The sequence below is a fragment of the Bos indicus x Bos taurus genome, chromosome 19, assembly GCF_003369695.1.
Source record: "Bos indicus x Bos taurus breed Angus x Brahman F1 hybrid chromosome 19, Bos_hybrid_MaternalHap_v2.0, whole genome shotgun sequence".
NCBI lineage: Eukaryota > Metazoa > Chordata > Mammalia > Artiodactyla > Bovidae > Bos > Bos indicus x Bos taurus.
Genome location: NC_040094.1, coordinates 53,398,454 through 53,424,479, shown reverse-complemented (window position 1 = coordinate 53,424,479; position 26,026 = coordinate 53,398,454). Strand labels below are relative to the sequence as shown.

The following is a 26,026-nucleotide window of genomic DNA, read 5'->3' as shown; positions in this document are numbered from 1 at the left end:
TCAATAAGTGGTAGTTTCTCAAAGGTTCATTACAATGCGGAATTTGTAACAACAGCAATAACTTTTTGTACTCTGTTTTATTAAAATTTATTGATTTATGTTTAAAAACAAACGTAACCACATGAAAAACCCATCAATTCATGACATAGCAGTAATGATTGACTCAGGTAAGAGTCATCCAGGAATGCTGAAATGAGTAGATTAAAAGTGTCAGGGTATAGGCATCCCAGAGGACCTACCACAGATTACACTTTAATACCAAGGAGTGAGCACTTTCTCAAGGGACAGACATGGCAAGGAGTCTCCTGGCCTCCTTGGGGGAGTCACCTGAGAGAGCAGGTGAGCAGGGGAAGGTGCTGCTATTCTACCCTGCATGACTTATGAAAAGGACATTTTCAGTGCAGCTCAACTTCTTAATGTTCTTGCTCCTGAATCTAATCCTGGAAGAGTTGAGACAGATCATATTGAGAGGTAGTCCAAAGGACAGCCAACCTGAACTTTTCAAAGTTGTCAACATCTGCCATATGATCCAGCAATCTCACACCTAGGCATATATCTGGAGAAAAGTAAAAATTCAGAAAGATACATGCACCCCTATGTTTATAGCAGCACTATTTACAATAGTCCAAACATGGAAGCAACCTAAATGTCCATCAACAGATGAATGGATAAAGAAGATGGGGTACATATAAGCAATTGACTACCAAGGGCTTCCCTGGTAGCTCAGATGGTAAAGAGTCTGCCTTCACTGTGGGAGACCTGGGTTCGATCCTTAGGTCAGGAAGATCCTCTGGGGAAGGAAATGGCAACACACTCCAGTATTCTCGTCTGGACAATCCCATGGACGGAGGAGCCTGGCAGGCTACAGTCATGGGGTCTCAAAGAGTCTGACATGACTGAGCAACTAACACTTTCAATTGGCTACTACTTAGCCAAAAAAAGAATGAAATAATGCCATTTGCAGCAACATGGATGGACTTAGAGGTTATCATATTAAGCAAAGTAAGACAAACACCATATAATATCACTTGTATGTGGAATCTAAAATATGACACAAGTGAATTTATTTACGAAGCAGAGACAGACAGATTTGTGGTTACCAAAAGGGAAAGAGGGTGGTGGAAGGATAAATTAGGAGTTGGGGATTAACAGATACACACTGCTGCTGCTGCTGCTGCTGCTGCTAAGTTGCTTCAGTTGTGTCCGACTCTGTGCGACCCCACAGACGGCAGCCCACCAGGCTCCGCCGTCCCTGGGATTCTCCAGGTAAGAATACTGGAGTGGGTTGCCATTTCCTTCTCCAATGCATGAAAGTGAAAAGTGAAAGTGAAGTCGCTCAGTCGTGTCCAACTCTTTGCGACCCCATGGACTGCAGTGTACCAGGCTCCTCTGCCCATGGGATTTTCCAGGCAAGAGTACTGGAGTGGGTTGCCGTTGCCTTCTCCCAGATACACACTACTACATATAAAATAGAGGAACAGCAGGTTCTATTGTATAACACAGGGAACTATTTAAAACATCCCATATCAACCATAATGGAAAAGAAAAGGCATTGTCAACATCATTAAACAAAGGAAGAAAAAATGGCTGGAGAACTCCTCTAGAAAGGAGACACAATAGCTAAATGCAGTGTTAGTGAACAATGGGGATGTGGACAGGGAGACTTCCTAGAGAGGAAGATGGGGTACATATAAACAGTTGACTACCTAGGGCTTCCCTGGTAGCTCAGATGGTAAAGAGCTTGCCTGCAATGCCAGAGACCTGGGTTCGATCCTAGAGAAAGTTGTCACCCCTGAGTGAATGGGCCTCAGAGTGACCCTTGTACTTATGTGTGTAGCAGAAGGGCCGGGGTGTTGAGAATGCCTGCATAGGATTTAGGGGCCAAGAGGCATGATATCTGCAACTTCTTTCCAATGGATCAGCAGAGAAAATGCCTGTTTCTAGACAGACTATAGGGAGCACAAAAGAGAGATAAAGCAGCCACTTTAAACACTGGGGAGTCTAGCTAAAGGTGAATGGGTGTCCTTGTGCTGTTATTGCAACTTTCACTTAAGTTTGTAATCTTTTGAAATTGAAACAATTCAATTGCTTGAATTCTTTTGAAATCGAAATACTTCAACTGAAAGGAGAGAAATCCTTTCTAGATAAAAATTAGTGGTAGGCCAGTAGTAGTGACCTGGCCCAGTCAGGACTTTTGGTTTTAAAGGCTAATGTGGGTTGCTCTGACTCACCAGTGACACAGCAGATCATTGACAAAATAAGTCAGAACCCAGATGTCCTTGAAGTTCTGTGCTCTTTGATAGCATTCCACTGTGGCAACTAGATGTCTTACTGGCTGTCCCTTACTTGTGGGTTTTGCAGGTCTGGAGGCGACTGGTGGAAATACACTTCCCTGTGGAGCATGGCTGGAAGGAATCCTTGCTGGGGGACTTGGAAGGGAGGTTCAAACAGGTACCAAAAATTAAGGGGTATTCTTTTCGGAAGTTGGTAAAACCAAATCGTGAGGAACAATAAACACACGTGATGACTGCATTTGAGTGGACAGGACATGGGGTTCAGGTGACTCTGTTTCTGATTCAGCCTTAATTGTTTGACCACAGATGACATACCAGAGAAGAATAAAGGCATGGGATCTGGGCACCAGGGGAATCCTGGGCATGGGTAGAGTTCTAATAGGCACTAACTATGTGCTGTCACTCTAAGTGGCCTGTTGGTGACAAGAACCTTATTAAGCCCAGTGACAAGTGGGAAAAACATAAAAGTGCTCCTCATTTTTAATTAAAGCCTGTGACCCTAGAAAATTCAGGTTTTAAAAAAGAAGATATGAGAGTTTTATGTGTAATTGTTAAATGGGTCTTTATAGGGAAAGAGAAGCAAGGAAAAAATCCTTTAAAAAATTGTACTGTTTTTGGCAAGCTGCTGTGCCAGATGCTTTTCCTGCAAAGTGGGTATTTTAGCCATTTTGGTCTTATTTGAATTTTAGCCTTCTTGGTCTAATGGTTAGAAGCAGAAGACATGCTTCTTGCGGGATGAGAAGCAGGCCAAGGTAATGGGCAGCTGATAATACCATATTAGGAAAGTGAAAATTACTAGGGTGTTTTCATTGCACAGAGTCTGAGAGTTCAGCATCCCTAACCTCTCACACCCTTGTCTTCCCGTCTTGCAGGAGATGCCTTTTTTTCAGATTTGTGCCTTCTGCAATTCTAACTGGGATGCCACAGGTGCAGAAGACAGTGTGGCAAAATGCTTTGAGATGTGTGCCATTGAAGCCGTGGGCTTGGTCTGCCAGGTGAACAACCTTTCCCACTAAGAACTGCATTTGTGTTCACACTTGCTTTATGACATCACCAGCCAAAAGTTATTAAGCACCGCTGGTTCTGAGACCCTGGTACCCATGCAAAGTATGGGCTCTGGACATCTCCCTCCCCACCCTGAAATCCAGTACTCTCTACCCACTCTGTGAAATGCCACTCAGCTTCCTGCTATTGTTTGGCACCAGAGCAGCTCACGTGTGACCTCCAGCAATCTTTCAGGCTGCTCCTAAATTCCCTGTTGTTATTAATGCCACCCACCCATCCTTGGTTTTATTGCTTGCTGATAACACTAGCTTAGCATGCAATAAGGGCTTCCCTGGTGGCTCAGATAGTAAAGAATCTGCCTGCAATGCCAGACACCTGGGTTCCATCCCTGGGTTGAGTTAACAAAGCATTATGGAAGAAAAATGCATACAGTTGAAAAGATTTTATCAATTAACTTAGAAAAAGAATTAAAATATGTATGATGTTTGTAGGCAGCTTTAAAAGAATTTCAGTTAAAAATACAAAAGATACCCGTATTAATAGTTTACTTGTATTATGTTTGATGTTTTTCATAATGTAAAAGTCCCAAGAAAAATAGCATTGAGCCAGAGAAAAGCATTCTTTAAGAAATTTAAGCATTTTATTTGTTCTTTTGGGTGCTCCTTTTTTTTTTTTTTTTTGAGACATTGTATATGGGCCTTCCTGGTAAAGAATTGCCTGCAATGCAAGAGACCCCAATTTGATTCCTGGGTCAGGAAGATCCCCTGAAGAAGGGATAGGCTACCCATTCCAATATTCATGGGCTTCCCTGGCAACTCAGACTGTAAAGAATCTTCCTGCAATGCAGGAGACCTGGGTTTGATTCCTGAGTTGGGAAGATCCCCTGGAGGAGGCCATGGCAATGCACTCCAGTAGTTTTGCTTGGAGAATCCCCATGGACATTGGAGCCTGGTGGGCTACAGTCCATGGAGTGGCAAAGAGTCGGACACACTGAGCAACTAAGCATAGCACAGCATGACTAATTATAAGAGATTTCTGAAATGCTGTTGGGTGAGTAATTTACTTCTGTTATTCAAAAATAAACTAACCAAAAAATCTTCTAAATGTCTCTTTCTTTATTTATTTTCTTATAGTCTCAAACCAGTATCCTTGAGAAAATCTCTTATAATAACTCACGAAAATGTGACACCATTGTTTCTGCTGTGATCACTAAGTCCTGGCCAAGAAGTGGAGGGGAATTTGTAGACAACATGGGTGAGGTTTTGAATCATCTGCTCATATGGCCAGACATCAAGCATCTCTTCAAGTTGTGTGGTATGTTCATGAGGGTGCTGGGAACATCTGTTCTGTCCAGTGGCACCTCTTGACTCAAGATTGGGGGCAAAGTATTTGACCTGTTAGTCAGTTAGATTGGGTTGATGTTGGATGGAAGGACCCAGGAAGGCTCAGAGCATTTGGATTATAATTAAGAACTAACACTGAAAGCCACCATTCATGCAAAACCTGCAGAACACCATCTTTGTGCTGACATTGTACCTTTGAAGTGGTCCTGAAAAGATTACATTTGTGTCTTTTAAATTAATAGATCTTATATTTTAGAACAGCTTTAAGTTGACAGAAAAATTGAGCAGAAAGTACAGTGTTCCCATATTTACTTGCTCCACACACAAAATTTCCTGTATTATTAATATTTTGCTTCAGTGTGGCATGATTGTTTTAACTGATGAGCCAATATTGATACATTGTTAATGTCAACTAAAGAAAACAGTCACAACCTAAAAGTTGAGAGTTGTGTGTGTGTTTTTGTTTTCCCATGGGAATTTTTAGGACTTCAAGCACAGGGGACAGCTTCTCAAGCAACCCTGGGAAAACTGCTCCAAGGAGGAAGGGGTAGGAGTCATGCTATATAGAAGTTTGCAATAAGGGACAGGTAGTCTGAACGTCAAAAGATTATTGTTAATTAAGGAAAACCAGATCTTTCAAGTTAAGAAATTTATCACTTTTCTATGTATAGGAAGATGCAAGAGTCTGGGCTTACTGAAATCATTACTTTCATATGCATCTCAGTGGCTGATGGATGCCAGATGGAAATATGGAATGACTTTGCTTTATTCTATGGAATTTGGGGCAAAGCAATGAAGAATTTATTGGAAATCCAATAATGTGAGAAGGAAGTGGGGTGCCTACCATTTTAACTCTGTTTTTAACTTGGTCAGGAACCAATGAGAAAATATTAGCAAATATTACCAAGGAAGGCAAGAAGTTGATGGCCACTGCGGACTCTGTGTTCACAAAAGTTACAAGTGACCTCATCAATGGAACGATTTTAGTTGGACAATTGGAGCTGATTGTAAAACACATGAATCAGTTCTTCGACCTCTGGCATTTAAGTAAGTATCAAGTTGAGATGTGACTTCAGGCTCCTAAGGGTTTAGGAGCTAAGAAGCTTCTGTGTTTACCTGTGTGTCTTAGAGACGTAATCTTTGTGGTCTTTATGATGAGTGGCTCTTCTCACCAGAAAGTTGACAGGGGATGACTTCTAATCTTCAGGAAAATATTGGGAAAGTGATAAAATACTGACCACATAAGAGGACTGGTTGTTTTTATTCCATGCTGCTGACACGGGGACATCTTGGAGTGGCCATGCATGCAGCCCCCGGCATCACACAGCCCAGCATGTGGGGCATATTCATGGGCAGTTTGAGAAATGGCTTGCTAAAAAATGGAAATTTCTTTGTTCTACTGGGTTCCTTTCCTTTTTTTCCCCCAGAGAATAAAAGTCTTTCAGCCCAAGCGAAAGAAGACATTCTGAATCTGAGAAAGAAAGAACTGGACACTCTAGAGAAAGAGAAGACATATGTTGACTCTCTTCTGAAGTTGTGTGGGAGGGTAAAAGATCTGATAAAAGGTGACATTTTAAGCATTAAAATAAATAAAATCGAAAGGTCCCCAGGGGAGAAAGGTCAAAGGAGAATATGATTTAAAAAAACATACCACAGTAGCAGCCGTTTATCTTGGAAGGGAGGCTTTTTCTAACGTATTAATTTTTAATAAAGTTAAAAACTTTTTGGTAACTACCGACATAGCTCAAAATAGCATGCTTCTTGATTTTCAGGTTTAAACATTATCATTTATGGAAAATTAGGATTTAAATCTCCTTATTTTTCAAATTTCTGTCTTTTACACATAGGCTTTCCTATCTCCTTTTCCTCCAATTTTATCATAATTTGAATTAGATCAGTCCTCAGGGTTTAAATGTCACATCTGTGTAAATGCACTTTTCACACCTGAGCCATGAAATAGGCCATGATTCTCTCCTATTTCTTGTGCAAACTGTTTTCTCTAGATTTAAAATTATTATCTTGTCCTATGCTTTGTTTTCAATGTATTTATTTTTTTTAATTCAATGCCAGATTCTTTACCAACTGTTTTAATTTCCTCAAAAGGAGATCCATTTGATTTTTCAGATAGAATCTTGCCAAACTGGAGATAAGCACTCCTAGGGGTATCTTCAGAGAAGGCAATGGCATCTCACTCCAGTACTCTTGCCTGGAGAATCCCATGGACGAAGCAGCCTGGTAGGCTTCAGTCCATGGGGTCGCTTAGAGTCGGACATGACTGAGTGACTTCACTTTCACTTTTCACTTTCATGCATTGGGGAAGGAAATGGCAACCCACTCCAGTATTCTTGCCTGGAGAATCCCAGGGACAGGGGAGCCTGTTGGGCTGTGCTGTCTGTGGGGTCGCACAGAGTCGGACATGACTGAAGTGACTTAGCAGCAGCAGCAGCAGCAGCAGCAGCAGGGGTATCTTGCCTCTCTTCTCAGCTGGATCTGTATCCTGGGTCTCATGGCTCCCTGCTCTCACTCCTGTGTTTTAGTGAAATACACACTCTGTTTCTCCTGAGAAAGGAGCCCAGGAGTTCTTGCCTGTCTGAAAACATCTGCCTTCACAGGAGATCTGTTGTTTGGTGCAGATCTTTCCTTCAGGATTTGGAGTTCGTGGCTCCATTGTCTCTGCAGGGTCACTGTTCAGAGTCAGTTGGGATTCTAACCCTTTGTGGATTACATATTTTCTCCCTGGAAGCTCTCGAGATTTTTTTTTTTTTTGTCCCCCTTATTCTGAAATATCATAATGATGTTCCTTGGAATGGGTCTCTTACCCATCTGCTGTACTGGGCATACTTAAGTGGGTCTTTGTAATCTAGAAATCCAAGTCCTTGAGTTCTGGGGAAACTTCTTGTGTTAGTTAAGTGATTACTTTTTCTCTTGCTGGAATGCACAGTTGGATATTGGACCTCCTGGAATAGTCATCTAACTTCCATACATTTTCTGTCCTATTTTTCATGTCTGTGCCTTTTGTTCTGTTTTCTGAGCAATTTCCTTAATTTTCCTTATATGCTTTCCATTAAATTTTTAACTTTCTCTTCTTACTTGTATTTAATTTACAGAACTCTTTTTGCTTTGAGTGATCCTTTTTCCATACTATCCTGTTCTGGTTAATGGTTATAGTATCATATCTTTCCAAGATTTTTGATTTAGAGATTTTCTTTTTCTTAGTTTCCTCTTTCCTCCAAATTGCTTTTATTTCTTGGTATGTTTTAATGTCTATTTTTCATGTTTAAGACTTTGCCCCTCTGTCTAGAATTCTTTTTTATCTGTTTATATTAAGAGAGAGGACTAACGCCCTGGTGGGGGATTCTGAGGATGGAGTGGCTAGGCTTTGAAATAGCCTGTATCTTTAGCTCCTCTCTCTTGGGCTGCTCAGATCACCAGTCTCTTGCCTGGAAGATATAGGGCTGCCTGCCACGTCTCTAGGAGTCAAGATAGCAATGAGGGCTGGAGGGTTCTCAGCATCCAAGATGTGTATCTAGCCCCAGTCCTTCCTTCTACTCCCTGTGTCCTCTCTTCTCCTTTCTAGCTTCTCAAATTTAGTGGCACATACCAACTGTTAGCTTCCTGATGAAGAGTAGATGTCTGGAAATGCCTTTATTCTGCCGTGTACCTGAGACCCCCCAATCCAGAGAGCCCTCTGTGTTATCCTTAAACCACCTGTTGCATGTCAGGGTGGAGGAGGTGCCACCAGCCTGCTGTATGGAATGGGTGGGGATGAAAATGAGCCTGTTTGATGACTTGTTATGCAGACTTTCAGCCCAGTCCTCCTTATTTCATCACCACCTCCCAAATTCCAGCATCTGTGCAGCCAGGGTCTGTGCATGTGGGAAATTCTGTGATGACAGACACCTGGCAGAATCTCAGGATTCCCCACTATGGGCTAAGACCCCAAGTTCTCAGGCTTGGAACATTGTTTACCCTCAGCACATCTGCTTTTCAAGTTCCAAAGTTTTGTTGCTGTGGTCTCCTTTACTATACAGCCTTGTTGCTTTATGGCTTTTGAAAAGCAATCTCAGTTCTATTATTGCAGCAGGATTTGGGGAGGGAGTGGAAATGTGCAGATTTCAAATGGCCATCTTCACCCAGAAGGTGCAAAGCCTTCTTTGTCATGAAAATTGATTTTTCATGGAGGGTGGAGATTTAGGGATGCTCACTGAGAAAAAATGCCAGCAAGTGTATCCACTTGCATTTCCTTAAGAGCAGAAAGGGGAGTGAAAACTGGGAAAGTAAAATAAAATGATATTGTGAACAGAGTTTGACTTGACATTCTCTTATGGTTTCAAAAGTGGATTTTGGAGAGATTGCTGAAAGATATTCGGAAGACCTCAGTGGGAAAAAGTTAAACCAAGTTGTGACAGTGAGCTTATCAGCCACCTCCCTCGACTCAACGTGGGCAACATGTTATAACCTGAGCCCCGAAGTCCAAGAAATGGCCAGAAACGCATATTTGCTAAAGGACAGTCACATCTTCCCAATCTTCTGGGCAAAGGCTGCACAGGAGCTGAGTGAGCCAGAAGAGAACTTGGAAAGGAAGATATTTCAGCCTGAAGAGGTGTATGAATATTTATATTGTCCTTGTTTCAAAAGGTTTACAAAACTATATCAGGATCTGAAGTCAGGGGAGGTCACCTTTGGGGAGATCAATGACATCTTCAAGGACTTTGTAAATAAATACAGCGACCTAACTGAAGACCTCCAGATCATGTCGGCTCTGGATCCCAGAGACCAGAAGGATTGGATCAAGGAGCGAGTCCAGCAGATCAAGGAATACCATCACCTGCATCAGGCTGTCGACTCAGCCAAGGTCATCTTGGAGGTCAAAGAGAATTTGGGCCTGACTGGTGACTTCGGTGTTCTCCACACTTTACTAAGCTTTGTAAGTTATTTACTGGGGACTCCTGGGCATAAGGGTGGCAGGGATCCTGGGCTTCTTGCTTTTAAAAACTGAGTAAGATGAGTTCACAGATTACTCAGGGTTATTTGTATTATTTGATGCCCAAATATGTCAAGATATTTGTTTTTACCTTTGTTTACCAATAGTGTGACTGTTCTTTGGCTAATGAGGGTTTCCTTAGATCAGCAGGAGGATCATGAATTTAGGAAAAGGCAATGATCCTCTGTGGTCATCAGGTATTTGGAAAGAGTGTCCTGAGTTCTTTAGGTTCTATAAGCAAAAAAAGCCATTTGTTTTGTCGACTTTCCATAGCTAATACTTAACTCGGTGTGGTATGTGCTAAATTATTTGTATTACAGTTAAGAAGTGAGTCTTTTGCCTTATGACTTTTAGGGTGGGCATTTTTAAGGTATATGGTGATCTATATTATTGCATGAACAGGTGTGATGATGACTAAAATTTAGCCCAAAGTTTGGAATTACATAAGCTTGAATCCCAGCAGCATGTTCTTGAGTAGATCACTGTCATTTCTTTATCTAGAAAACAGGAAAACTTACAAGATGCACCTGGCTGGGTTCTTGCACAGGTTTTCTTAGCAGAATCCCAGATGTAGAGGAATTGTGGTTAGTATGGATGAAGTGGGGACAGCAAGGGTGGCTACAGTATCCAATCTGGGATAAGAGGTTCATGTATATGTCAGTCCTGGATGATTGTGGAAAGGACTATTGGGATGGTCAGGACTGCTGTTTTTGGGGGTCCAGGAGCCAGTTCTAGCCCACATACTGCCGTGTCTTTCAGACTGTCTTTGACAACTCTCTTTGATAACTGTCTTAGACTGACTTGGACAAAATTTGCCATGAAAAACTCAACCGGATCAACCAGCACATTATCCATGCCAAAAAGCTACTGCAGGATGTCAGTGAGACCCGATGTCAGTGTCTGAAGGAGCTGTCCCAGAGGAAGGAGTTCATCGGTTGGGTCCGGGAAGCTCTCAGAGGTACAATCCATCACTGTGGTGGCCAGAAGGCTGGAGAGTAGTTAGATGGTTCACGGGTGGTCTTCCTAAACTTACTGGCAGTCACTCCCTTGATCATGTTCTGAGTAAAGGACTGTGAGACACATTCTGCATTTTTTAAATTGAAATATATTTACCATACAGTATTGTATCTAATTAGGGTGTATGGCACATTGATTTGATCCATTTATATACTGTAATATGATTACCATTGTAATGATAATTAGCCCCCATCACATCCCATAATTTTCCTTTCCTTTTAGTGATTGAAATATTAAGATTTAGTCTCTTAGCAAGTTTTCATCTGTATTCTTTAGGTAAATGTGTGAGATGTGCATAGTTGTTGTGGGTAGAATTTATATCAAGACAGTATCACTCCTTTGCTGGTGTAAAAGCTATTTCCTTGGCTACTTTTTTCCTCTCTCACTCTGGATTCTTGCTGTGAACAGCAGCATCATTTTCTTAAAAATTGTGTCCCTTTAGCTTTTTCTTCGTGTTGAGTTTTACTAGAAGCTAAGGCAACTTGTCTAGACTTAATCACATCTACTTGTCATTGTGCATGGGTTTGGCAGTATTTTCAGCTCTGTGGTTTGGGTGATTTGGGCAGAATTAATTCATGGAGGAAGGGAAGAGGCAGGAAAGAAGGAAGGTGGGTGGCCCTGGTATAAAGGGACAGGGGATGGGCTGCATGCTCATCTCATCCCAGCCTCACTGCTTTCAGCTGTGGGCTCCTCAGGCTACTGCAATGCCCCAGCTTTGATTAGCAAGCAGCGGTTTTTTATAGATAACTGTCAACATGTTTTTTTACCAGCTCAGCATTGTGTGTGTGCTCAGTTGCTCAATCATGTCTGACTCTTTGTGACTGTAGCCTGCCAGACTTTTCAACCCATAGAGTTTTCCAGGCTATAATATTGGAGTGGGTTCCCATTTCCTTCTCCAGGGTACTTTCCCAACCCAGGGATGGAACTCTTTCTCTTGCATCTCCTGAAGTGGCAGGCAGATTTTTACTTTTTTTTTTTTTTTTTCCATTACTGCCATCTGAGAAACTCTAGTACCATCTAAGCTTTTTTCCCCCCATAATTAAATGACAATATAATGTGAATTACATGAAATAAAACTCACAAAATACCCATGAAATGCCCAGACATTGATGCTATTTGGTAAGGTCAGGTATTGGTCAGAATATCAACATAAATGGCAAAAGAAAAAGTCCCCAGGTTCTTATTGAAAGCAAAAAAATGGATAAAACCCTAAAATCCACTAAATATCCATTTATAGCATCAGTAATGGAGAAGGAAATGGCAATCCACTCCAGTATTCTTGCTTGGAGAATCCCAGGGACAGAGAAGCCTGGTGGGCTGTCATCTATGGGGGTCGCACAAAGTCAGACATGACTGAAGCGACTTAGCAGTAGCAGCAGCATCAGTAAGGAGCACTGTTCCAAATTTGAGGCTCCTATCATCACAGGGAGCCCTACATTCATCTACCCATTCTGCCCCAGGCATCACCGAGCTGAAGGTGTTCGTAGACCTGGCCTCCATCTCTGCGGGGGAGAATGACATTGACGTGGACCGGGTAGCTTGCTTCCACGATGCTGTGCAGGGTTACGCGCCCCTGCTGTATGAGCTGGACACCAGTGCGGGTTTTGATGAGTTCGTGCAACACCTGAAAGAGCTGTGGAAGGCTCTGGATAATGACCACAACCTGCCCACGAAACTGGTGAGTCTTATTTCTGGCTCCAGAGCAGGTTAAGTTTAGTGAAGCATCACTTAGAAACACTAGGGGCACAATTGCAAATATTGCACACTCACATGGCAGGGGTTTTTTTGTGTGTCATTTTAAATATATATATATATAATTTAAGTATAGTTGACTTACAGTGTTTCAGGTGCAGAGCAAGGTGATTCAGTTATACAAATACACATATGCTATTTTTGAAATTATCTTCCATCATAGGTTATTATAAGATACTGACTGTGGTTCCCTATGCTATACAGTAAATTTTTGTTGCTTGTTGCATATCTATTTTTTAATTGGAAATCTAATATTCTATTCACACTAAGCCAAACAAGTGGAATCAAAATGTCATAATTTTTTTAGGTAAGCAAAAATTCATGTTTTCTAAAAAAAAAAAAATATATATATATATATATATATATATATATATACACACACACAAAGGACTTCCCTAGTAGCTTAGCTGGTAGAGAATCGCCAGCAATGCAGGAGACCCCGGTTTGATTTCTGGGTTGGGAAGATCCCCTGGAGAAGGGATATGCTACCCACTCCAGTATTCTTGGACTTCCATGGTGACTCAGACTATAAAAATTCACCTGCAATGCAAGAGACCTGGGTTTGACCCTGGGTCGGGAAGATCCCCTGGACAAGGGCATAACAACCCACTCCTGTATTCTTGCCTGGAGTAGAGGAGCCTGGTGGGCTACAGCCCATGGGGTCACAAACAGTTAGACATGATTGAGTGACTACAGCACAGCACATGTATACAAAAGCTTTTCTACTGCATTTGATAAAGGCTTGAGAAAGAACATAAATAAAAAAAAGAAGAGATGGAGAAACTGGAAAACGTAAACTAAATTAAATGGAAGCACCAAATATGAAATAGAAAAAGTGAAACTAGATAAAAGTAAAAGACCATCATATAGTCCAGTTGTTTTTAAACATGACTTCTCATTAGAAACATATCTGAAGCTTTGGAGAAAAAAGCAATACCTGAGCATTTGTATTTTTCAAATAATTTTTAAGATAATTCTGATAGGCATCTGGATTTTAAAATATGATTACAGGTTTTTCTAATAGATCCTAGTTTTGGTGATAAAGAGTTTTATTAATTTTCTGTTGACCAATCATGATACAATGGTATTAAGTAAGCAATAGTTACATGATCACAGTAGTAAAAGATATTTATCAGTTTTCACAGTCAACAACCAGACAAAAAATAAAAGATAATTACAATTGTAAGCCATAATGGGAACTTGATTAACTTAACAATATAACATAATTACATACAGTTTGGGGGGTCATGCATAATGATGTGGTAAGTGGAGGTGCATACCTGCACATGTTTTCATCCACACAGCCAGTCTATATCTTTTGGTTGGTGCATTTAATCCATTTACATTTAAGGTAATTATCAATATGTATGATCCTATGACCATTTTTTGAATTGCTTTGGGTTTATTTTCTGTAGGTCTTTTCCTTCTCTTGTGTTTCCTGCCAAAAGAAGTTCCTTTAGCATTTGTAGTAAAGCTGGTTTGGTGGTGCTGAATTCTCAAAACTTTGGCTTGCCTGGAAAGCTTTTGATTTCTGCATCAGATCTAAAGGCCAGTCTTGCTGGGTGGAGTATTCTTGGTTGGAGTTTTTTCCCTTTCATCCACTTAAAAAATATCATGCCATTCCCTCCTGGCTTCTAGAGTTTCTGTTGAGAAATCAGCTGATAGCCTGATGGGAGTTCCCTTCTATGTTATTTGCCATTTTTCCCTTGTTGCTTTTAGTATTTTATGTCTGTCTTTGATTTTTGTCAGTTTGATTACTATGTGTCTCAGTGTGTTCTGTCTTGGGTTCATCCTTCCTGGGACTCTGTGCTTCCTGGACTTGGTTGACTGTTTCCTTTCCCATGTTTGGGAAATTTTCAGCTATTCTCTTCAAATATTTTCTCATGTCCTTTCTCTCTCTCTTCTCCTTCTGGGACCCCTATAATGAGAATGTTGGTGCATTTAATGTTGTCCCAGATGTCTCTTAGGCTGTCTTCATTTCTTTTCATTCTTTTTTCTATATTCTGTTCTGCAATAGTGATTTCCACCATTCTGTCACCCAGGTCATTTATTTGTGCTCCTGCCTCAGTTATCCTGCTATGGATTCCTTCTAGTGTATTATTCCTCTCTGTTTGCTTGTTCTTTAGCTCTTGTAGGTCTTTGGTAAACATTTCTTGCATCTTCTTGATATTTGCCTCCATTCTTTTCCTGAGATCCTGAACCATCTTCACTACCATTATTCTGAATTCTTTTTCTGGAAGGTTGCCTGTCTCTACTTCATTTAGTTGTTTTTCTGGGATTTTATCTTGTCTCCTCACCTGGGACACAACTTTCTGCTTTTTCATCATGATTAACTTTCTGTAATGTGGTTTTTGTTTTAGCTGCTATGAGACTGTGGTTCTTGCTTCTTTTCTCTGCCCTCTGATGGATGAGGCTAAGAGGCTTGTGTAAGCTTTTTGATGAGAGGGACTGGCAATGGGAAAAACTTGGTTTTGCTCTGGTTGGCAGGGATTTGCTCAGTAAAGCTTTAATCCAATTATCTGCTGATGGGTGGTGTTGCACTCCCTCCCTGGTAGTTATTTGGCCTGAGGCAATCCAGCCCTGGGGTCTATGAAAGTGAAAGTTAGTCACCAACTCTTTGTGACTCCAGGGACTGTAGCCCACCAGGCTTCTCTATCCATGGGATTCTCCAGGCAAGAATACTGGAGTGGATTGCCATTTCCTTCTCCAGTGGATCTTCCTGATCCAGGGATCGAACCCAGGTCTCTCACACTGCAGGCAGATTCTTTACCAGCTGAGCTACTAGGGAAGCCCAGGGTCTATGGTAGGGTTAATTTTAATGGCGAACTCTTAAGAGGCTTTATGACAAGGGTGACCATCCAGTACTCCCATTTGTATGGCGAGTCCCTGCCATCTCATGCCTCTACAGGAGGCCCTCCAACACTAGCAGATAGTTTTGATTCAGTCTCCTGTGGGGTCACTGCTCCTTTCCTCTGGGTATTGGTCCATGCAAAATTTTGTTTGTGTCCACCAAGATTGGAGTCTCTGTTTCCCACAGTGTTCTGGAAGGCTTATAATCAAATCCTGCTGGCCCTCAAAGCCAGATTCCCTGGGAATTCCCAGTCCCTTTGTTGGATCTCCAGGCTGGGAAGCCTGACATGGGGTTCAGAATGTTCACAATAGTGCAAGAACTTCAGTGGTTTTATTGTTCTCCAGTCTGTGGGTCACCCACCCAGTGGTTTTGGGATTTGATTTTATTATGATTGTGCTCCTCCTACTGTCTTGCTGAAGCTTCTTCTTTGTCACTGGATGTGGGGTACCTTTTTTTGGTGGGTTCCAGCATCCTCCTGTTGATGGTGTTCACCAGCTAGTTGCAATGTTGGTGCTCATGCAGGAGATAAGTATATGTCCTTCTACTCTGCTATCTACATGGCAGATTTTTAATGCACGGATTTAAAAGGATGTTTTAAAATAGTTTTTCATCCTATATGGAAATACTTTCTTTGTCCTATTATATTAGAAAAATGGATACAAAATTGCATGTAATTAAGAGTGATCTCTGGGCTGCTTTGGTGTCTCAGAGGTTAAAAAAAAAAAAATCCTAATGCAAGAGACTCAGGTTCGATTCCTAGGTCAGGAAGATCCCCTGGAGAAGAAAAGGGCAACCCACTCTAGTATTCTTGCCTGGGAAATTCCATGGGCAAGAGGAGCCTGGATGACTACAGTCCGTGGGGTCACAAAAGAATTGGACACAACTTAGCCACTAAACAACAAGAATAAGGGTGATCTCTACTATGGAAACATATGGGGGAAAAAGATGGACAGGAAATGTGCTAAAATGTCACCAGTGGTTTTCTCTGAATGGAGGTAATTGTTAGTTAATATGCTATATATACATTTTGGTATTTTTCCATACTTTCCACAATTCGTACAGATTCATTTTTAATCAGAAAAGTAAGCATTTCTGTGTACATAAATCAGCTGCACCAGGGTTCAAGCAAGCCTATAGTTCATAACTTGCCTAACAGGGTGGCTGAGGCCCCACCAGGGGTGAAGGAGCAGAAGAGGAATGGCAGGAGCTCACAGAGCTCACGTGCTTGTTTCAGCCAGCATTATCCCCAGTTAGGGGCCCGGCTGAAGGCCACCTTCTCACAGAGAGCTGAGTTCATGCCTGTCGCTCCCCATCCACGTATCCAGGGCACTGGGTGGGAACACAGAGGAACAGCCATTGCAGCAACAGCGCGTGACCCAGGAGGGAGAGCCAAAGCCCGTGGCAGTGGTGGGCAGCAGATGAGGGACGCCTCCTCTGTGGGTGATGGCACACTGGGCCAGAGAAGGGGAGGAGGCGTCTGTCCCTGGAAGGCAGAGGTGGAGAGAGTGGCAGGAAGAAGATCATGCCTAAGCTTCGGCCCATTTTCTCTCCTTCTGTCCTGACAGCGTGACTCTGCCCGGAACCTCGAGTGGCTGAAGACAGTGAAGGAGAGTCATGGGTCTGTGGAGCTCTCATCCCTGTCCCTGGCCACAGCAATCAACAGCAGAGGCATCTATGTGATCAAGGCTCCCACGGATGGCCAAAAGGTGAGCCTCACATCGCAGGCACAGCTGCAGGAGGCTCTTACGGGCTGCTGTCGTCGGGGGGTTTCTGCCTCCCCAAATCGACCTCTGACTGTGCCCTGTTCCACAGATTTCCCCAGACACAGTTCTGCATTTAATCCTTCCTGAGGGTCAGGAAGGCCACAAGGAGAAGCGAGACTACTCTTTAGAAGAGCTGAAAGAGCTTTTGAACAAATTGATGCTGATGTCTGGCAAGAAAGAACACAGCAATGCTGAAGTCGTAGAGGTATTTTCCGAGGTAAGGATTTGTATCTACATTGGAGCAAGTGTCCTAATCCATCTGTTTGGGCTGAGCACTCTCACTGCTGAGGTGCCTGGGAAGTCAGAAGAGTTGGAGTTTGTTTTTAATTCAAAGGAATCATTCTGCTCTTAAAACTATGGAGAGTGGAGTCAGTGGGTCTTGCAGAGTGCCTGTGCTCTGAATTCATGACCCAAAGAAATGTCCACTTACTCTTTATATCAGCAAGCATCCCAAAATACTTAAAGATGTAGGTGGACATTGTTCATCAAAATCCACAGTAACCACAATGATAAAGGCATATCAGTTTATGTAACAGTCTCTCCTTTTGATTATGAGATTTCTTTCTGTAAAGTTCAGTTATACTTTATGATTGTTGTTGTTCAGTCGCTAATTCATGTCCAACTGTTTGGGACCCCATGAACTGTAGCACATCAGGCTACCCTGTCCTTTACTATCTCCCAGAGTTTACTCAAATTCATGTCCATTGAGTCGGTGATGCTATTTAACCATCTTATTCTCTGAGGCCACCTTCTCTTTTACCTTCAATCTTTCCCAGCATAAGGAAATTATGAAATATAAGTTATCACTTATACTTCATAAACAATATCCTTTATCTGTAAAATGTATTCCTTCCTAAAAGAGAGACTATGGAGATGAGGAAGGAAGACCTTCCGTGATCAATCTCATGCTCGAGATCCCACAGTGAACCATGGAGGACATGAACCCCAGCCCTTCAAATTATAAATCTGTTTGTGTTATTCTAGACTATGTGTTCTCTTGCTGCAGTCAGCTCTGATACCTGCCTTCTGCTTCCATTTGCAACAGGTGTTCTGTAACGTGCAGAGGCTTGTCCAGTCTTTCATAAACCTTTACTCTGCTGGAAACATGCTGTTCAGGGCCTGGTCAGCCGAGGTGTACTGTACCCCCCTAAAGGGTGCCTCCATCCGGCTGGACTTCTGTCTGGGACTCATGGGCCCACTGGTGGAGGGCGGGCCAGTCGTCCAGCTGCTGGAAGCCCTCTGCCGGCAGCTGGAGGACTTCCTGGGCCGCTGGGAGAGATTCGTGGCAGAGAAGCGAGCTGAGCACTTTTACCTCAACTACTACACTGCTGAGCAGCTGGTTTACCTGGGCTTGGAGCTCGGGAGGGAGACGCCCAGCGACGCTGCCCTCACCATGCTCTCCTTCATCAAAGGCAACTGCACCCCAAGGGATGTCTCGGAGGCCTGCAGGGGGCCCAGTGGAAGGGCCAACACCCACCAGGAGAGAACAGTGGTGGAAGACTTGCCACTGTTGCCCTTCTCTGAGTCCAGACTGGTGGACAAGCTGAGGGTGATCATGAAATGCTCGATGACATGCATGCGTGTCTTCCTGCCTCACTGCCTGGACCTGGAGGCCCTTGGCCACTGTCTGGCTCACCTGGCGAGGATGGCTGGACCCCCTGTGCAGCGGGAGCTCTCCCACGGCCTACAGGAGGGCCAGCCCAACCTCATCGTCTGTGGCCACTCTGAGGTGCTGCCAGCCACCCTGGCCATCTACATGCAGACCCCACACCAGCCCCTGCCCACCTACGATGAAGTGCTGCTCTGCACCCCAGAAACCACGTTCGAGGAGGTGGCACTGCTCCTGCGTCGCTGCCTGACCCCAGGCTCCCAGGGACTGGGGGTCTATAGCCTGCTGTATGCGGACCAGCTGAGCTATGAGGTGGCCTGCCGGGCAGAGGCGCTCTTCCGGAGGCTGTGCACACAGCCCCACCGGGAGCACTACCGGCTCGTGATGGTCTGTGACTGTGAGCGGGAGCACTGCTATCTCCCCTCAGCCTTCAGCCAGCACAAGGTCCTCGTCACCCCCCAGGCGCCCCTCAAGGACATCCAGGCCTACCTGGCTCACCACTTCCGAGTCCCGGAAGAGACCCCGTCAGCCGCCTCCGTGTTCCAGGACCACATGTGTGTTGGGATCGTAGCCTCGGAGAGAGCGGGTGTAGGTAATAATGGCTGCTGAGTCCCCCGTCCCAGGGACCATCTGATGGCCCTTCCTTGGTCAGTGGGGAGTGAGGTGAGCTCAGATAAGCCCTTCTGCAGGTGGGGAACTAAGTCCCTGGAGGATTGACTCACCTGAAGTTATAAATCAGGCCCCGCACTGGAGCGGGATACTTATCTCACCTGGTCGCAGCTTGGCTGAGCCATCTTCCTCCTTTAAACTGGCTTCTCTGCTGTTTTTCCTCTTTCTCTCTTTTTTAAGTCAGTTGACTACTGTGGGGTTGATGTGGGTCCTGAGCAGGACAAAGTATATTTCCTCTGTCTTAAGAAGAAAGAGATGCCTCCACCTTCAGTCGCCATCATGATTTCCATTCTGTAGACTGCATCCCTTTAATGGTACTCCCTTCTGTCCAGCGACTCTCGCTCCCCTCCCCCATGAAGCAAGCTCTGCTGTCCTGACCTCCTTCTCAGACTTCCATCCTTAGCCCCAGGAAGCAGCAGGGCTGTTGAGTGAGGGGACAGCAAGGAAATTTGAGGGCTCAAGTATGTATTCTTTAAGCTGATGTTAGGTTGCATCAGTTTTGAATTTTGTACAAAGAGAAGTGATTTTCTGGACATTCTCACTCTTGATCTACAGCCTTGGCATCTAATTTTCATATGTTCACGTCAACAGGAAGGTCTCTCTTTGTGAAGAGGTTGCACGGCCAGCTGAAAATGCAGTTTAATGGAGAAATAGTGCTTCTAAAAGTTATTCGATTGATTGACCCTCAGGTGGATGAGAATGAAGTCCTGGAGTCCCTTCTGCCTTTCCTAGATGCCCAGTATCAGAGGAGACCCGTGATATTCCACTTTGACGTGACCTCTTCAGTAAGTGCCCTCAGGTTCTAGCTGATGGGCCAGGTGGGAATAGACACAGCTCCCACATCTTGCCCTGCCCTATCCCCAGTGTAAAGACTTTCTTCTTTCTACATGTATTGATAGTTAGCACCATCATATCAAAGAACTCTACAAGAGGGTTTTTAGGGTTGGGAAGACTGGTGTCTTCCATGTAAGTATTTACAGACCCACATGATTCTATCCTCAGGTGCGGACTGGAATTTGGGGGTTTCTTTTCAAACTCTTCATTCTCCAGTACTTAATGGATGTAAATGGGAAGATGTGGCTTCGGAATCCACGCCACTTATATATCGTTGAAATCCTGGAAGGGAATTTGGCACTGCCATGGAGGCCTTCGAAGCTGGTGTGTATCAGGGTACTCTTATGATACTCTGGAGGCAGGGGCTTTGATACATGTTTGTGATTCCCCACTTTTGCCTTAGCAAAGAAGCTGAGTGCAGTGTTAGGAAAGAAAAATCTTTAAACTTATTTTAAAGTAATGAGTGGAATAAAATTATTTTAATTAGAAATATAATTTTTGTTATATTAATAAAATTTATTAATTAGTTCTACCTTATATTTGTTTTGTTCTCTTTGGGATTAATGCTGTGTATCTGGGTTAAATGCCAGTGGTGCTCAGAATGCAGAATTCATTTGCTCAGAATTCATTTGCTAAGAGAAGCACCATCTTTCTTAATGACTGATAACTTGAGATGGAGATTTGCATCATATCAATTTCTTAACAAAAGAGAGGTTCATGCTCACCCACATATACAAACACACACATGTATATACTTGATGGAGATATTTAGTTCTAAGAGTTTGAATGGGAAAGGGCTTGTGATTGACAGAGCAGCTCACATGATGCCTGAATATGTGAAAGGTATCACCCCATGCAAAGAGGAATCTACAAAAATCCCTTCATGAAAAGTGATTTTTCATAAAGGCCCATGCAGTCTAGACCTTGTTGAGGATTAAAACACTACTGCATTTTTTAAGAAATTCGGCCGTAACTCATTTCATTTGTGTCTCCTTTCCAGAGTACACTAGTCCCTCAGTTCAATTTTCTAGACGTCTTCCCCAAAGTGACCTGCAGACCTCCCAAAGAAGTGATCAACATGGAGCTGGATCCTCAGCAGAGCTACAAAGAGCCAGGAATGGATCAGAGAGCATTCCATAGTGAAATATTCCAGAGACCTTACCAATATCTAAGACGGTTCCATCAGAAAGAAAACCTAGACACATTCCAATACCAAAAAGGCTCTGTTGAGGGCAGCCCTGGCGAATGCATCCAACACCTCCTGATTTACTCTGGGGTGATAAACCCATCCTGGTCAGAGCTTCGGAACTTTGCTCAGTTCCTGAACTACCAGCTCCAAGATTGTGAGGCCTCTGTCTTCTGTCATCCCAGCCTTGTTGAAGACACATTGGTGGGCTTCAAGAACTTTGTGGTCACCTTCATGATCTTCATGGCCCGAGATTTCGCCACACCTACACTTCACACATCTGACCAAAGTCCAGGGAAGTACATGGTCACCACGGCCGATGTTGAAGAAGAGGACCTCACCCCTTTCTCTCTCCGGAAGAGGTGGGAGTCAGAGCCCCACCCATATATTTTTTTCAACAGTGACCACACATCCATGACGTTCATAGGTTTCCATTTCCAGTCCAACCAGAATGGTGGTGTTGACGCCATAGACCACTTGAGTGGGAAAGTAATCAAGAAGGATGTTATGACAGTGCAACTATACCAGGGACTGTTGCTTCAGAGGGTGCCCTTCAACGTTGACTTTGACCAGCTGCCCAGACATGAGAAAATTGAAAAACTGTGCCTGGCATTGGGTATCCAGTGGGCCATTGACCCTGATGAAACATACGAGCTTACAACAGACAATATGCTTAAGATCCTTGCCATTGAGATGCGTTTCCGGTGCGGCATCCCTGTCATCATCATGGGAGAAACCGGCTGTGGGAAAACCAGACTCATTAAATTCCTTAGTGACCTGCGGCGTGGGGCTGCTGATGCTGAAACCATGAAGTTGGTCAAGGTCCACGGAGGAACAACTGCCAACATGATCTACTCCAAGGTCAGGGAGGCTGAAGAGCTGGCCCGCTTCAATAAGGCCCAATATCAGTTGGACACCATCTTGTTCTTCGATGAAGCCAACACCACAGAGGCCATAAGCTGCATCAAAGAGGTCCTGTGCGACCACACAGTGGGTGGCCAGCCCCTGGCTAAGAATTCTGGCTTGCATATCATTGCAGCCTGCAACCCTTACCGGAAGCACACCCAGGAGATGATCTGCCGTCTGGAGTCAGCCGGCTTGGGGTACAGGGTTAGTGCAGAAGAGACGGCCGAGAGGCTTGGCTCCATCCCCCTGAGGCAGCTGGTGTACCGTGTCCACGCTCTGCCACCGAGCCTGATCCCCTTGGTGTGGGACTTTGGACAATTGAATGACTCTGCAGAAAAGCTCTACATCCATCAGATTGTCCAGAGACTGGTGAAGTCCATCAAGGTGGTGCAGAGTGAGACTCATGTAATCACGGAAGTGCTTTCTGCCTCTCAGGGTTTCATGAGGGAAAGACAAAATGAATGCAGCTTTGTCAGCCTCAGGGATGTAGAACGCTGTGTGAAAGTTTTCAAATGGTTTTACGACCACAGTGAGATGCTCTTGTCTAAGTTGGCTTCCTTTCTCTCTGAGACTGGGGTCATCCAAAATGACTTTGAGAGAGATCCTGTCCTCTGGTCCCTGGTTCTGGCCATCGGGGTATGTTACCACGCCTCTTTAGAGAAGAAGGAATCTTATCGGAAAGCTATTTGCAAGTTCTTTCCAGCACCGTATAATGACAGCAGGGTTATCTTAGATGAGATAACACGAACCCAGGATCTTTTTCTGAATGGCATATCTCTGAGGAAAACGATTGCTAAGAACTTTGCTTTGAAGGAGAATGTCTTCATGATGGTTATCTGCATCGAGCTCAAGATTCCTCTCTTCCTGGTGGGCAAGCCCGGCAGCTCCAAATCTCTTGCCAAGACCATCGTGGCAGATGCCATGCAAGGCCAGGCTGCACACTCGGATCTCTTCCGGAACCTGAAGCAGGTCCATTTGGTGTCATTCCAGTGTAGTCCACATTCCACCCCACAGGGCATCATAGGCACCTTCAAGCAGTGTGCCCGTTTCCAGCAGGGGAAGGACCTTGAGCAGTATGTGTCCGTGGTGGTGTTAGATGAGGTTGGACTAGCAGAAGACTCACCCAAAATGCCCCTGAAGGCTCTGCACCCATTGCTGGAAGATGGATGCATTGAAGACGATCCTGCCCCCCACAAAAAAGTTGGCTTCATAGGCATTTCCAACTGGGCCCTGGATCCTGCCAAGATGAACCGGGGTATATTTGTGTCACGTGGCAGCCCCAACAAAGGAGAGCTCATTGAGAGTGCCAAGGGAATTTGTGCTTCAGAGCCTCTCATCCAAGAAAGAATCCAAGGATACTTCACATCCTTTGCCAAAGCCTACAAAACAGTGTGTAAGAGTCAGGACAAGGAATTCTTTGGGCTTCGTGACTACTACAGCCTCATCAAAATGGTCTTTGCTGCAGCAAAAGCTTCTAATAAGAAGCCCTCCCCTCAGGACATTGCACATGCTATCCTTCGGAACTTCAGTGGCAAAGATGACATCCATGCCCTGGATATTTTTTCAGCCAATTTACCTGAGGCAAAGTACACAGAAGAAGTCAGCACCATGCAGCTGATCCACCAGAATATATACGGCCATCTTCAGAAGATGCATGGCAGAGAGCTGGATGATTCTGAGTCCCGTTACCTGCTTGTGCTGACCAGAAATTACGTGGCCCTGCAGATCCTACAGCAGGCATTCTTCATTACAGACCAACCAGAGATTATTTTTGGATCCAGTTTTCCCAAGGATCAAGAGTATACCCAGATCTGCCAAAATATCAACCGAGTAAAGATCTGCATGGAAACCGGCAAGATGGTGGTGCTGCTCAACCTGCAGAACCTCTATGAGAGCCTCTACGACGCACTCAATCAATACTACGTCTACCTCGGCGGTCAGAAGTACGTGGACCTTGGTCTGGGGACCCATCGGGTCAAATGTCGGGTTCACCCAGACTTCCGCTTGATAGTCATTGAGGAGAAAGATGTCGTCTACAAACATTTTCCCATCCCCCTCATTAACCGGCTGGAGAAGCACTATCTGGACATCAACACTGTTTTGGAGAAATGGCAGAAGAATATCGTGGAAGAGCTCAAGGTCTGGGTGGAGAAGTTTATAGATGTGAAAGCTGAGCAGTTTCTAGCCAGACCCAAATACAGCCCTTCTGACGTCTTCATTGGGTACCACTCAGACACGTGTGCCTCTGTGGTGCTCCAGGTCCTAGAGCAACTAGGGCATGAGGCCTTGACTGATGAGCTTTACCAGAAAGTCTCTGAGCAGGCCAAGTCAGTGCTGCTGGACTGTGCCACCCCTGATGCTGTGGTTCGGCTAAAAACTTCTGCACTAGGCCTCTTCGCAGAGTCCCTATTGCAAGAATACTGTTACAGGCAGCAACATAACTCCTTTGGAGACTTCCTCCAAGCTCATCTTTGCACAACAGATTCAGAACGCCATGCCATCTTCACAGAGGTGATTATATATTTTACCCTTTTCCTCTTTTACCTCAGGGTCCTTGACTCCCTAGCATCAAGAATTCAAGATCTTTTGCAAGTCAGTGTATAGGAACCATAAATGAAGGTGTTTAGACTTTTTGTTCCTCTCATGGTAAGTGCAGGGAGACTTACATATTTATACATATTCAGTTTAACTAACTTAGAGTACCCATTTTTGTGCAGTGCTGTGCACAGGGTTTACCGTAGCAGATGAAATCTCACATCTGAGAAGTGCCAAGGACTCGGGATATAGAGATGAATTGGTACAGGGCTTGTCCTTGATCATCATACAGTGTAAGGTTGAAAGACATTAACGAATGGGTACAGTTGATATCATATGATAGTGTTATCCACAGAGGCAAAGAGGAGTAACACAGATCAGGATATGCAGTCACATGAACCCATCTTAAGAGGTGACCACCAAGCTGATTGTAAAATATGGTTGGGAAGGTATTATAGGCAGAAGGCCCTACTTGAACAAGAATATCAAGGTTTTAAAAACCACATCTGTGCAGGAAACCAGGAATTAATCACTGATGAAGCTTTCATTTCAGGCTGCAAGTGCTGGTAGATGAGGATGAGATATGGTGGGAATGACTTCATGGAGGGTCTTAATTAGTGGCACCCAGGAGTTCTATCTTTCTTTTATAGAGGAGGAGATGGAGAAATGTGTGTGGAAATGTGTCCCACTGCCTGAGAGAGGGAGGGGGAAAAGTCTGATACAAGATTCACAGAAAAGATAGAACAGTAGGGAGGCTACAGTACCAGTTCAGTCAAAGTAGAGGATAGATGGGTAGAATTGAAACATAGTGAGTATGCAGATTGGCAGAGAAATATCTAGGAGATAGGAGCTGGGGATGAACCCCTGGATTCTTCCTTGGTTGACCAGAAGTTTGGTGAATCAGAATCTAGTTATGAGCAACAAGTTTGGCTGAGGAAACGGTTAATTTCATTTGCTTTAGGCTTTGATATTCCTGTAACATCTAGGTAGTCTACCATCAGTTGGATATAGGAATAAGAAGCACAGTGGTTAGGCCAGCCTGGAGATGATAATTCAGGACCCGGGATATCAGCATGTCCTTTAGGAGTGTCTTGGTTGCACTGTGTGGTGTGATCCAGTGGCAGGGGAGAACTGCTAACAGCTGTGGGAAGGAAAGGACCTTAATGGCCAGCTCCATCGGAAAATATGAAGTAAGATTGCAAAGGAGAAATGGCATTTCTTCTGAGCTCTAAGGTATCATCAGGACTCTCAATGAGGTCCAAAGTAGGAAAAGACAGT

General features: G+C 44.0%; 1 protein-coding gene across 1 annotated transcript in view; it reads left to right on the top strand.

The window, feature by feature from the left end:
• The window catches only part of LOC113877709 (E3 ubiquitin-protein ligase RNF213-like), a 129,071-nt gene that overhangs the window by 47,824 nt on the left and 55,221 nt on the right, over window positions 1-26,026 (top strand). Inside the window, exons 14-27 of the mRNA XM_027518100.1 lie at window positions 2,362-2,451; window positions 3,167-3,289; window positions 4,433-4,613; window positions 5,516-5,689; window positions 6,070-6,207; window positions 8,980-9,569; window positions 10,422-10,584; window positions 12,104-12,321; window positions 16,812-16,952; window positions 17,059-17,226; window positions 18,055-19,210; window positions 19,879-20,072; window positions 20,290-20,445; window positions 21,122-24,724. Of these exons, the coding sequence (XP_027373901.1) occupies window positions 2,362-2,451; window positions 3,167-3,289; window positions 4,433-4,613; window positions 5,516-5,689; window positions 6,070-6,207; window positions 8,980-9,569; window positions 10,422-10,584; window positions 12,104-12,321; window positions 16,812-16,952; window positions 17,059-17,226; window positions 18,055-19,210; window positions 19,879-20,072; window positions 20,290-20,445; window positions 21,122-24,724 (7,095 nt within the window). The remainder of the gene's footprint in view (window positions 1-2,361; window positions 2,452-3,166; window positions 3,290-4,432; window positions 4,614-5,515; window positions 5,690-6,069; window positions 6,208-8,979; window positions 9,570-10,421; window positions 10,585-12,103; window positions 12,322-16,811; window positions 16,953-17,058; window positions 17,227-18,054; window positions 19,211-19,878; window positions 20,073-20,289; window positions 20,446-21,121; window positions 24,725-26,026) is intronic.